The sequence below is a fragment of the Manacus candei genome, unplaced genomic scaffold, assembly GCF_025592945.1.
Source record: "Manacus candei isolate 608988 ecotype Guabito, Panama unplaced genomic scaffold, ASM2559294v1 h1tg000018l, whole genome shotgun sequence".
Taxonomy (NCBI): Eukaryota; Metazoa; Chordata; class Aves; order Passeriformes; family Pipridae; genus Manacus; species Manacus candei.
In genome coordinates, this window is record NW_026138066.1 from 16,743,152 (window position 1) to 16,756,897 (window position 13,746).

Consider the following 13,746-nt stretch of genomic DNA (forward strand, 5'->3'; position numbering starts at 1 on the left):
TATTTTGTATGTAAACAGACACGGAAAACATTCAATTCAGAATGAGTAGTTCTGGTCAAACAAGTATTCATAAGGGTTAACCAGAAAATGTCATAAGACATACACATCCCACACACCTTACCCCACTCCCCTGAAAAAAAGCTTTGCTTAACTATTAATATAACAGTCTGGAATACTATTTATAAATTGTTATTTACTGGCATTCAAACTGTTCTTCAATCAACTCCATACCAAAACTATTATATTAAAAGAACATTAAGCTTAGGAAGTACTCAGGTTGAAAAGTGGTAAAGCAGTACTTTGGAGGCAGGGTCAGTTTTATACTACTGCCCTAACTGATGGCAGTTTGGCAACACTTTTAACTCATCCATTGTATATGGAAGGCATTCAGAAAATGAGACACCAATTAACATGCTCATCTAACCTTCCATCTTGTATTACTGTACACCACCAAGAAATCAAGAAAGAGCCAGCTTCTATGTGCTTCCTGTGCATAACCCAAAAAGCTATCACATACTCCATAGCCACACATGGTCAAACTAACTCCTAACTGCAGCTGACAGATGATAAAGAATGGGTTCCAGTCGAGTTCTTCAACACAAGAGTTGACCTCTTCCAGTATACACCCCTTGCCCACTGCACAAACATGGCCAAGTGATTTTGACTCGACCTCAGAATCAGCAGATAAACCCATCTGATTCACTGTCAGCTGAGCAAAGCAATCAGGACATCTTCAAAGTATATTAATAAAAAAATTTCTATGTCTATGTTATTCTGAGGAAAAACAGAAATCTTATTACCTGCACGACCAAATCACATTTTACTAAAAAAAATGTTCTTTCCCCAGTAACAAAGTTCAGTAACATTTAAGTATCAAGTTATATAAGCTATGTGTAGATTTTCTATCTTCCTAAATGGTTTTTTGTAACTCTTTTGCAGATTAGTTCTGTTTCCAAGCATAATCAAGAACAGTGTTTCCTTTCCTAACCCCATATTTTCTAAAATAAGGTTTGCATATGGAACTGCTTGAGAAAACTGTTCTAAATATGGTTAATTGTGGAGGACAGTGGTACGGCATGAGTGAACAAGAACTGAAATTCTGGGTCTCTTATTCTGTTATTTTCTGGAATCTACCACTCCCCCCAGTTCAAATCCAAACATGTCAAGCAACTAACCACTCAACTACTCAAGACTATATTAAAAAAAACCCTCCAATGTAATGTGGTGAGATTTTTGTTCCACATCAGAGTATTTCAAGTTCCATACCTCCATGACGTGAAGAAACCTCTCCTCAGAGGGTGGGTGAGTCGCCTGTAAAATGCGCCAGATGTGCTGCGTTTCATCCAGCGACACCTCCAGTAGATCTCCCACCATCATTAGATCTTCCAGCTGAGCTTTTGCTCCAGGTGACAGCTCCAATACAGGGGGCTCCAAACTGCGAGGTACCAGTGGACTCTTCCGAGGTTGCTTCCTTGGAGTGCTAGAACCTTTCAGACAGGAGGCAGGTCATAGAATCATTAAGGCTGGAAAAGACCTCTAAGACCATTGAGTCCAACTGTTAACCCGGCACTGCCAAGCCCAGCACTAAACCATGTCCCCAGGTGCCACATCCACGTTTTTCGAACGCTTCCAGGGATGGTGATCGCACCATTTCCCCGGGCAGCCTGTTCCAATGTCTGACCACTCCTCCAGCGAAGAAATTTTTCCTAAAAGCCAATCTAAACCTCCCCTTGGCAAGGTCATATAAAGATAAAAGGAAGAGATGAAAACCAAAAGCAATTACATACTTTTTACAACACTGTAAAGAGGGAGACAATCCCAAGCAAAACGCATTGACACAGGTCTATATATGAGACATCAAGAAACTAACTGCAATGTAACTCTACTGTACCTTCTTACAGACATATTCTGTACAACTAGCAGGGGTAACAGAGCAGTTCCCCTCCTTACTGACTGCTCATCCCAGTTATCTATTTAATTTTATCTCAACATGCACAAAAGGGAATACCTTGAGAGCAGCTTTTAGAAGCAGACGAATACGCGTGTTCGGCACAGAAGGAGGGAGCAGTCCACATGTGTGTCACCACTTCCTCTGATTTAATAGGGATTTCCTCATCACAAAACAAATTAGGCTCCAAGCTGCTTGAAGATTTTACACTGGCATTGTCCTGAAAGAGACCCACAGAAAACATGCAACATCTGGATCCAGAATATACCTACTTCAAAGGAAATTCTACTAAGACTAGGCTGTTCCTAAAATCCGACTCTGAAACACTCCACCAGAGACATCAAGGCCATGTGCAAAAGCCACAAATTATATCCCTACTTAAATAATGGAGGAATACAGAAACTATGGAGATAGGTCAGTAGATTTATAGTTACTGCAAGAGAAACACTTGACAAGTTTCCTCACTCAGCATTCCCTCAAGTATGGTCTTCAGAAGTCAACATAACCAAAGGATGCTTACTCTTAGCCTACGTAATTTATTATTTTGCTTGAAAAAATTGACTGCAAAACCACAAAGGCAGGCATCTGTAGTAAAGCAGGGGTGTGCTGAGTGACTGTAGAAAGATCTTACAGGTGAGGTCCAGCACAGCCACAAATATCAAAATCCAGTGTCCTAGGATTGGGACTTTTATGTCAGTCTCAAATCATTTTAAGACAGGACCAAACACTGAAAGAAGAGGGTTGTAACAGCTAAGACTGTTGTGAATATTTCCACAAACATTTGCTGGCTTGTGCTCAGCAAAATGAGTTGTGTAAGATGCTGAACACATTCAAGGTATTGGGCAAGACGGATGTTTGACTGTTTAGATACATCACACTGAAGTGGGACATACACCTTCAGGTGCAGCTGGACCCATTAGGACAAGAGACATTAGGAATCTCTTGGCAGTGGGAGCAGATTTGTTTGACTCTGCATTACATTAGGCAGAGAAACCAGAGAAGCACAAGCCCACCTGAGTAGATTCCCTGATGCTCCCTAGTACTAATTTATGCCTCTTCTTACTCGCCCCTGGAGGTGAAATTTGCTAGGACAATCTCCTCAACCAACCATTTATTCTCACAGCACTTTCCAGAATTCAGCTGTTTCATCATGTGTGTGATGAAACTGGACAACAGATTTAACACACTTAGCACACCGTGTACAAATGAAATCTTTCAGAAAACATTAAAAACAAGAAGCTGGCTTAAAAAAAGAGAAAGGTTACAGAGCAGTTATTGACAATATTTACCTGAAGATTAGTTGTGTGGGTCCCAAAATGGCTAACTCAGGAAATTGTACCACCCAGACACTGTCATTTCATGACATAAAAAGGGAGTTTAAGAATGGTAATCTCTCTCTCTGGCTTTCAGTTACATGTTTAAAAGGAAGTGAAGTGCACACTAATGATTTCTGTGCAGAACTATAAGTGGGAAATTCAAATTTAAATCGCCCAGATGAAAATGTAGAATAAATATACTCAGAAAGAAGATATTTCTCCCTACACCATAACGTTTATATCTTGTACAGTATCTTGTTATGGGTATCACATTAAAGAAAGTTCAGGACTAATATGTAAATTGATTTTCTACAAAAATCACCATTTAGTGGCCATAGGCAACACAGGTGCAAAGAAATGAGAAAAATACGAGACAAAAAAAGTGAAAATAACAGGTGAAGAAAATTCACAGTGAATTATCCTGATTGAAGCAAATCTTAAAACAAATCTAGCTATCGCACTCATAATGAAGTATTTATTGGCAAGAACAATGATTTAATTAGAAGACACACTATGATCAAACAGGCCTTTTTCACATGTATTTCCATAACAACTGTGCACTTCAGAAGCCAGAGAATGTGGGTTTCGAAATACAGTCTGTGGACCCTTGGGGATACAGGGATTACTTCCACAAGAAGTCAAGAGCAAATTCATACACAATGCATCACGATCTGCATTTTTCTTAAACACAATGGAAAATGTTTATGCATTGTGATCTGAAAAAAATCAACCCTTAAAAGCCGAAAGTCTCAAAGTAATTAATTTCTGAACAACTTTGCTATTTCTTTTGAACTTCGCTTCTCCTAGTTTAAACCTAAAGAATTTGGTTGCCTGAAAATTTGTTTTCTATCCCCAACATGTTAGTTGACCTAACAAACGACATTTCTGGTCCCTAGCAGCTTTGCTTCAACGTTTTTTTACTTTTAGGTTTCTATGATTACATATAGTGATGGACATCCAAATCAAAAGGGTTAAGTAACAGATTTTTAAATGATGACAACAGAATCATTAAACAAATGAAATGAAGTTCCTGCAAAACCCTCAGATCCTGACAAGCATATGCCATCTTTCTTGACATATGCTTTTTATCACAGCCTCAGAAAATACCACATCTTTCAGAAATGCCTTATTATGACTCCTGATGCAAAGAACATTTTGGAAATTATTTTTGTATATACAATGAATTTAATGAAAAGCTGTAGCACCCAACTGCAATGTACTCTTGTTGGCATTTCACATGGGACTATAAGAAAAATCTGAGTATATGCACAAAGCTGCAGAGAAATAAAACACTAAAAATAGGAGACTGCAGTAAATCATACCTGGAGAATGTGCTGTCCAGGTCTTTATAAACCAGAATATCTGCCTTAGAAGAATTTACATGACCACACTGTCTCTTAAGACAGCATCTTTTAAGGTAGAAATGACACTATCGCTAATAAGAAAACACTGCTCAGGAAGAACCAGTGGCATTGCTTTTGTCTCTACATTTATCAAAAGGACATTTCAACACATGGAAAACACTTGGTTATCTCCACAATTGCCTTTTCTCATGGAAGTTCTCCTCTAGTTAAAATACTTGAAAAATTTGACTGCAGGTACAATTTCTGAACTGAATCCAGACACTAATTTTACAACATGATCCAGACATCCAGTATCGAATATTTCCACACATCCAAAATGGAACACATGTACCTCCTTTACATGAGGGTTGAATGAAGAGAAAGGTATGAAAACATGAAAGAAGCTCTGACACCAGGAAACTTCTTACATAGCATGCAGGTTTCAAAGACTAATTTTTTTGCTGTAGCAAAAAACTTTGAAGAGCTCTCCATACAGACACTTTTATGACTCATGATATCTTTGAATGGGGCATAAAGATAATGTTCATCCTCCACGGTATTATAAACACAAATATCTTTGTAAGTTTATCTTTTTCCTTAGCACTAAAAAGTGCCTTTTGAAATTCACACAGGTCTGGAAATTTTGAATAAAAACATTAAAAACTTCCCTCAGAACTGAAACATTCAGATAAAAATCAAGAAGTACTTCTTCTGCAACAAGAGCAAGAGCAGAACATACATAAATAGCTTAAGATATAAAATATACTCTGAAATAAATAAATTCATAGAAGACAGGTGTTCTGGATTAATTCCAGGCAGATAAACCACACTTACCTTTATGTCATAGCCATATGTCTCCCTGATGTCTTCATCAGAGTCTGTCTCTTCATCATCATAATCCAAAGTCTGCCGTGGGGATGAGGACACACTCCCTATCACTCTGTTAAAGGCTGACTGCTGAAAACTAGTCAGGTGTCCCTAAAAGAAAAATGAAATATGGGAATGAAACAATAAAATTTCCAGAAAAATCTGCAGAAAAGCTACAGAGTTACTGACAAAGAAGTGCTTCTTTTGGCCTGAGGGCAACTACCTGGACAGTCACAGAAAAGACTAGTTACATCAAGATGTGAAGAAAAATAGGGAGATACCCAAGGCAAAGCTTCCATTAGATTTTGATTCCATGTTTTTGAACAACAGGAACTAGAAAGATCTAGATACTGCTGTTCCGTGCTACCAAATTACAGCTTGTGGTTGTACAAACTTCTTCACCACAGCATCACACGACCCCAATCTCAAGGTGAAGAGGTCAGCTGTGAAAGCACCATTGCCTTCCTACAGGCCTCACTGAAACTTACTAACAAGACACTAAATGCTTAGGAATGACAATCCATCAGAAATTATAAATACTGAGACCTTGGATTCTGTCAAGAGGGAAATGGAATTCGGACACCAAAGTAGCAACTGCTTTACGCAGCTTCATGCCCATACCCAGCTGTTATGACTGATGTGATGTTTCTTACAGGCACCTTCGGCAGTTGCTACTGACAGTGAACACAAAGCCACAGAGCTGTTCCTGCAGCAGCATGTAGCTGACAGAAGTAGCCAGAGCCTGAGGAGCTCCAAACTAAGTAGTTTCAACACATCTAATCCCCAGCTTTTAACTCTCCTCCTCTCTCCCCAAGCTTCTCCAAGACACACAAGGCATTTTGACACAATGAATTAGGACAGGTACAGTAAAGAGCAAGACACCCCCATCCCTACCTGCAGGTCGGGGTTAGCTGCTGCTTTCTGTAGCTCTGCACTGATGATTTTCTCTGTTTTCTCCCGTGCTGCCTGCTCCACCATTCTCTGGCTGAGCACAGAAAGCTTGGCCAGAGCAGAGGACAACTCGTCAGTGGCCAGCGCCTGCCGCGCTCGGTCCTGCCAGCTCATGGCCCGTTCCGTCAGGCACTGCAGGGCCTCCCCCTCCGGCAGCCGCACCGGCAGCTTCTGCAGGGACACCAGCAGGGACAGGATCGTCTCCAGCCGCGGCCTTCGGGAACGCATGCAGAGGGGACACAGGAACTTCACTTCTTTGGCCTGCCAGCTAGAGCCCTTCTTCTGAGAACTCGTTTTGGGAAGGGGCACGCAGCCGCTATGGAACCAGTCTTTGCACAGCTCGCACTGCAGCATGAATCCACTCGCTGTTTTGCGGCAGATACAGAATTTGACTTCTTCGATTCGGTCCACCATAGTCATCTTGGCCAGGTTAGCTGCCCTGAGAGCATGCATGGCTTCAATCTCCTTCTGTTCCCGATCCTTGAATACAGCCACCTACACAAAAAGGACAAAAAGCAGGTCGTGACATTCACAGCTAAGAGAGATTTCATTTTATTAGCAACACAGGAAAAGAAAAAAAAAAAAAAACAAACCCAAACATACCAAGATATCTTCCTATTTAAACTAGCCCAAAACTTAGGAGTTGTGTGATCTAATTAAAACTTTAGCTAAGATACCTCCTCCTCAATTACTCATTACTACCTGAGTCCTTCTGACAGAGATACTATGTAAACTTAAGATAACCTTCTCAATATGTACAAAGTTTCTGAAGTTTATAATTATATCTGTCAAAACACCACCAGAAGAACAGGTTTTGACTCCAGGGAAGAAGTAATAATCTGTTCCATCTATTTGCCTACTGAGACAATGCAGTTGAGCATTGTTCCAATGTTGAGTCAGCACCAGAAGCATCTGAGTGACCATATATCTTCTGAAGCAACTTGCATTTGCTCAATGTTTCCATTCAAGTAACTATAACAAAGCATACTACAGTAAAACAGACTGTGTATAAGCCACATTAATGAGCCTGCATATATTTTCTTTGTTCCCAGAGAAAGGGCAGCCAGATAACAGCAAATTCATCTGATAAGCTGCATGAATATCCTCCTAAAAAGGAGGAATCAAACAAAACACTCCCTCCAGCCCAGTGTCCACGACCAAGCATTTACAGGTTGCCCTCAAAGTTGACCTAACCAAATATGGTCTTGGTACTGGTTAAGGCAGAGCTGCACCTCACTGCACATTACTGCAACGTGATTTCAGTAAATGTTAATATTAGATGAGCAGCCACAGATATCAAGCCAAGAGCATTTAAGAGTTACACACAGCCTAACTCATACTAAATACCAGCACTTACACTCTGAACTGTGCTTCTTCCCCCCTACTTTCACTGCAACTAAAGCTGAACCATATTCTTGTGTCAAACATCATATTATGAGACTGAGATTCATTTATCAGTTCTTCCATAAGATTTCTACACAGATTAGAGATAATGTATCAGGAGATACCACCTTTCATTGCTCCTTACCACAGCTGCAGTGTCCCTGGCCTCCTCCAGCCCATCCTCCAGTTCACTTAGGGATTCCAAGTCAAGATCTTTTTCCTTTTCCTTCTCCATCAACTCCTTTGCCCTCTTCCGCCTATTCTTACTGCTCCCATAAACACCAATATCAGTCCGAGGGCTCAGAACCTGTAACACCAAGAAAACTGTCAGAGCCAAGGATACCAAGAACAGAAAAAAGTTCTAATCTATAACCTTGTGATATCAGGGACACCATATGAAAACATCTAATAGAGGAATTACAACAGTGTCACCAGAGAGCAAGAAATACTCAGCAATCTAACACCTTTGATATCTATCAACTAATGCAACAAGAGAATAAACAGAAAAGGATAAAAATATTTCATACTTAAGAAATTTGAATGTAATCAGTACCACCATAAAGTGGCAGGTCAAATTGAAAGCACTATGTTTTCATGATTAAGCTACCATAAAAATAGCTAACCAAAATACTGTATGCAGTTAGATATCAGTAGTTTAACATTTGCTTCAAAGGCCTTTATTAATGACAAATCTGAAAAATCTGAAAAATCTGTCATTATTTCATATTTACATCAGCAATTTGGTGGCTGAAAGAAAACTAAAAATATGCTATAAGCCCTTTAATATCAGTATTACAAGAGGCTGCAAAGCAGTTTTAAGGACAAGAATAAAATTTTAAGTTACCTTGACTAGTTGGAATGCATACTTAAAATATGAAATCTAGCAATTAAATTCAACACAGGAAAGTTCAAATTGCTACATTTAGGAAAATGCAAAACCAGAATACATTAAATAACTAGTTAGGCAGAAGAATACAGAGAAAAAAAATTGTATCTAGAGTGTACGACAAAGCAAACAGAAATCAGTGTGATGTTGTGGCAATGGGGGCAGATCCTACTGGGAACATTAAATATCAGTATCCCCTCTGAGACACAAGATGTAATTATTGTACTTCATGTGGCACTCAGGAAGTCAGAGAGAGGATGCTGTCTGGTTTTGGACATCTCACTAAAAGTGAAGACAAACTGCATAGAATTAACAACAATGTAAGAGAATGAAAAATATAGCAGTTGACCAAACTTGAATTATTTTCTGTAGAAAAGGGAAGCCTGTCAAGTAGATATGATAGATCTTCAAACACATGATTGATTTTCATTAAAAGAAAGACAGTGACTAGATTCATTGAAGTGAAATAAACAGTAGCTGACTTAATTTTTCTTATAGTTAAACAGTTTATAAAATATGGAATCTATTTTCTTAGCATTTAAGCAGTAAGGCAAGTTAAAACATTCATCAATTCAAGACAGCATCTGTGTCTGTTTCAGGCCTACACTTCTACAATGACACAAAAAAATCCTTTGCTTTCCCTCTGTCTTCAAAAGTAACGGATGAGGCTGTCCATACATAAACCAAGACTAACCAAACAGAACGTTTTGCCTTTTTCTTTCTCTTCACCCTTTTCATTCTTTTCACCTGAGAACAGCTGAAATTCTATTTTCTTCTGAAAAGGAGCTGTAATGCACTGTAGCTGAAGCAGCTGTTCGCTCTGGACCACTGGGGGCCATCAAGGTGAGTTTCTGAAGGCTGACAGAAGTGCTGCTCACCTGTAACAGACTGTAGCTCGAGTTCTTCTTCAGGAAGGTCCTTCCTGTGCGCTCTCTCCAGGCCCGTGCTGCAGCTACCTGAGACTCCAGCTGTGGCAGGGCATCCAGACGCACCGGTATTGGGCGGCCTTTGGCAGACAAGCTCTCCAGTTGCTCCAGGTAGGCATAGTTGCTCCCATTCTGGGATGAAAGAAATTTTTCTAAGCCAACAGTTCCACCATTATATATATTTCAGTTGCCAGCTTACTTTCAAGCCATACGCTATTTTGTCACTGACTAAAATAGAGTTCCATATTAAAGGAAAGGAGGACAACATTTCAATCTCACTGTTATTTTACAAATCCATCTCATACAGCTTTTATTTCAACAGTCACGGCCAGCTGGCTTAGGGAATAAGACAACACTCCATTTCTATACCATTATCTTAAATGCTGTCTGCTTAACAGTGAGCTATTGCATGTGACTTGTACATGGGTTGATGTGAAATCCATTGGGATTATCAGTTCAATTTCCAACAAATACCCGATAGAAGACTAGCAGTTGTAGTCCAGAGATAAACACCTAGAAATATCACAGGTGTCTGCATCAAGTCCTGTGGGTAGACTAATAGAAGGGAAGGCTACTGAGCTAATTCATCTATTTCAGACAGAAAATTCTAGCCACCAGTGCCATTAAACCTTACACCATTTGGGGGAGAAAACACAAATAAAATGCATTTCCATAGCCAGATTCAAAACTGAAGACCTGTGAGCAGAGCATCTTCTGCTGCAGTTAAATATTTCCACCGACAGTATGCCAAACAGTTTCGATACCAAATACCACACCATAATGAACTTGCCAGCTTTTACATCCCCCTAAAATGCATAAAAGGAAGGGAAACAGAAATTGGGATAGCCAAGGGGGAAACAAGAGCACAAAAAGAAAATGAAATTCAAGCACATCAGCTATACATTTAACAGCTATAGCAAAGCTTTCCTTCAGGTCACCTTTGTGGGTAGAGGTGCTAGGAATAAAGGACATGTCTAAATATATGCAAGCAGAAGATTCCAGTCCCTGCTGAACCCCCTACCTGAATGGCCTCCACTTTGGCTGTCCAGTCTCTAGCCCGCTGCAGGGCTTCTTTCAGTGCCAGCACATTGGGCAGGTAAGCAGGGATGTTCTTGGCTTCATTCACGATGCCCTCCAGAGCCATCATACTTTGGCGTGGTCTAGAGTAAGAAAAACCCAGTTCCAGCCTTCTCTCAAAATGCCAGTTAACTACAGCCATAAATCTGACAGGCTGGTGATGCAATTTCATCACTACACTGCAGTGTAGGACACCATGGCTCTATGCTTGGAGGGTGCTACCACCTACCAAAGAACAGGAGGCGAGAAAGCTGATGGACTTTGCACAGTCAAGTTCAAAAGGGCACAGCATCACAGCTCCCTAACATCAAGAAAGCTGTCCTGGGTAGCATACTCAGGGTTCTTTGTTGAGGGGGATGAATAGCAAAACCAGCAGCAACACTCGCAGCCTCTGGCCACTGTGCAACATCATAGGGAATCAACACTTCTGCAATTCATCAACAACCTCAAATCCCACTCTTGAGCAATCCAACTGCTGGGAGGTAAAAAAACACCCCAAAAGAACAAAGGCACTACAGCTGCAAAGACCTGACTCTTCACCACACTCCTCAAAAGAGGATGAGAAACATGCAAGTGCGTGACCTGTATGAACAGTTTGCAAAGGAACACTCACCTGGCCTGCAGGCAGACCTTGGCCTTCTCCTCCCACCTCTCTGAGACTGTGAGCAGCTCCTGCAGCTCAGCCATGGCTTTCTCTACAGCATGGTGTGGTGCCAAGCCCACACCTGAGTCAATCAGCTTCTTCATCACATCCAGGGTGACTCTTTGGGGATCCAAGAGGGTGGACCTCACCTCATCCAGCCACCGTGCCTGCTGCAGTTCTTGCTTCAGCCTTGGCAGCTCAGGGAGTTCTACATAAAGGCCAGAGCCCATGTCTATTAACTCCTGCAGCTTGGAAGAGTCTGGGATCTCATCCATCATAGCTTCTTGAGCACGCTCATGAAATTCTTCCACATCATCAAGCAGATTCTGAAGTAGCATACAGTACAAATCAATTAGGGAAAAACGCCCACAGAATCAAAAGGGAGATCTGACTGAGGGATCAGTCAGCTGTGAATTTGTTTGTGATCATCACATCATCAGTCAGAGCTTCTACAGACCATGCCAGCTAGCTGTCACAAGCCATCAAGTCTGACACATATTAAGTAACAGACCATCTAACTTATTTGATGGCCTAATGTTTCATACCCGAGGCATATTAGCTGCATCGAACTCTACACCAAAAATAGTATGATTGCAAATGACTACAGACCCTAAAAAACCAGAATATTTAGCACTGTCCAGTCAACATAATTTTAAAAGAGTGGGAAGAAAGGGGACTTCTGCAAACAGACCATCATTTCAATACAGTGTTGGGGCATTACAGTAATGATGGCAATACACAGCAAAACAAGACATGCTGAGGAGAAATAACAAGCCAGAGATGTAAGAGAACATAAATTCCAAAAGATCACTAAAGTAACTATGATTATATTTTCATTATTTCCTAAAACGGGTCTACCACTTAAAAGCATCAGGGGTTTATTGCACAAAGGATAGAAATGAAAATGCAAAGCCCTCTTATTAAAGGAGACAATTTCACAGAAAGCCAACTGCACTGCTGCAGTTGTCCTCATCCTCATGTTTTGGCACTGCAATGAAAAAAAACAAAGCCAGCAGACAGGAAAGAACCTCTGCAGGAGATTCATTCAAGGACATTCAACCAGTATACCCAATTGATTCACTCCCAAGTCTCTTAAAAAAAGACAGGTATTTCTGACAGCAAGTCGATGGCAATATGAGGAGCAAAACCTGCATTTCCTAACCCTTAGCTTCCTGCCCTTTCTGGCTGATGATTCTTCTCATGACTGCCTGGAAACCAGAAAGAATTTATAAGAAAGAACAAGACCCACATTATAAAGATTTTGATTTAGGGAACATAACACTGAATGCTTCATAGTGACAACAGTAAATTATTACAGTTTAATAATTACAATGCCTTTTGTGTTAGAAAATACTCATCATCCAACATGACAATTATTTTGCTATTCATTATGATGGATAATTGACTTCAAATGCCATGCTGAAAGCTAGTGAGTGCTTAGGCATAAGTGATCATTATGTGACTTCATTCATAAACTACAGTTTGTAACCAGTAAAATGATAATATTTATTTATTGGCTAGTGATGATGTTGAAGCTTCAAGAACATGCACCTGCAGAGGCAGAGTACTTGAACTAGAACTAGTTTCCTAATGCTGGGGTTTGGAGGAATAAAGACTAGTTGGGAAAAAGCATTTAGACAAAAATACAAATTAAAACTGTTAAGAGTTTATTGTACGCCTGCAGCTCTGTCATTTGTGAATTAAGTTTTAATTAGAAGCAGGTTTTAAACACATTACAAACAAAAAAGCCCTTTCAGAACAATTTTACAGGTCTATTAATACATGACAATAACATTTCATTAATAAATATTAGTATAAATAAATATTTCTGGGGTTTATGTGGAAAGAAGGGTAGTAAAACCATCCTATCCTATTAGGATGAGAATACACTCCACTCTCTACCAGTTGCTTGGAAACTCATTAAAGAACACCTCTGAATGATAAAGATGGTGATTAGCATCAACAGGCCTGGCTAAACTGCAGCCTGGAACCCTAGAGTTTTCTGAAGGAACCTGTTTTTATGATACTGGCATGTATTTGCTGAAAACAAGAAGGAAGTCCAATATAAAGTCTCCCTTATCAAACACTGAACTACCATGAAAAAGTTACTATGAAATGAATAAATGAAGGACATAACAAACATTAGCAAACACTTATGGAAAAAAGGCCATCTCAAACAAAACTAATTTATCTTTAAACTGTTTGGTTATGTAGTAGTAGCTGCACATATGGTCACGTTTAGAATTTTAGGCCCTCGATCTAGTAATATACAACACTTAAAACAGTATCAACAGAACATGCAGGTTAATAAGTGGTTAACATACATCTCAAGAAGCATTTCTCAAGGTGAAAAATCTTTATGAAGGCTGTTTTTTGAACGAGTTTTCTAGAACTTGGTTAGCAGGT

At 40.0% G+C, this 13,746-nt stretch overlaps 1 protein-coding gene across 3 annotated transcripts in view; it reads right to left on the reverse strand.

Moving 5' to 3' along the window:
• Window positions 1–13,746, reverse strand: part of KDM5A (lysine demethylase 5A) — a 50,274-nt gene that overhangs the window by 6,534 nt on the left and 29,994 nt on the right. For all 3 annotated transcript variants that reach the window (XM_051784892.1, XM_051784893.1, XM_051784894.1), the window contains 8 exons: window positions 11,311–11,666; window positions 10,642–10,780; window positions 9,573–9,752; window positions 7,954–8,115; window positions 6,369–6,920; window positions 5,442–5,585; window positions 2,009–2,168; window positions 1,267–1,487 (listed from right to left, as the gene is read on the reverse strand). In XM_051784892.1, coding sequence (XP_051640852.1) covers window positions 1,267–1,487; window positions 2,009–2,168; window positions 5,442–5,585; window positions 6,369–6,920; window positions 7,954–8,115; window positions 9,573–9,752; window positions 10,642–10,780; window positions 11,311–11,666 — 1,914 coding nt within the window. The remainder of the gene's footprint in view (window positions 1–1,266; window positions 1,488–2,008; window positions 2,169–5,441; window positions 5,586–6,368; window positions 6,921–7,953; window positions 8,116–9,572; window positions 9,753–10,641; window positions 10,781–11,310; window positions 11,667–13,746) is intronic.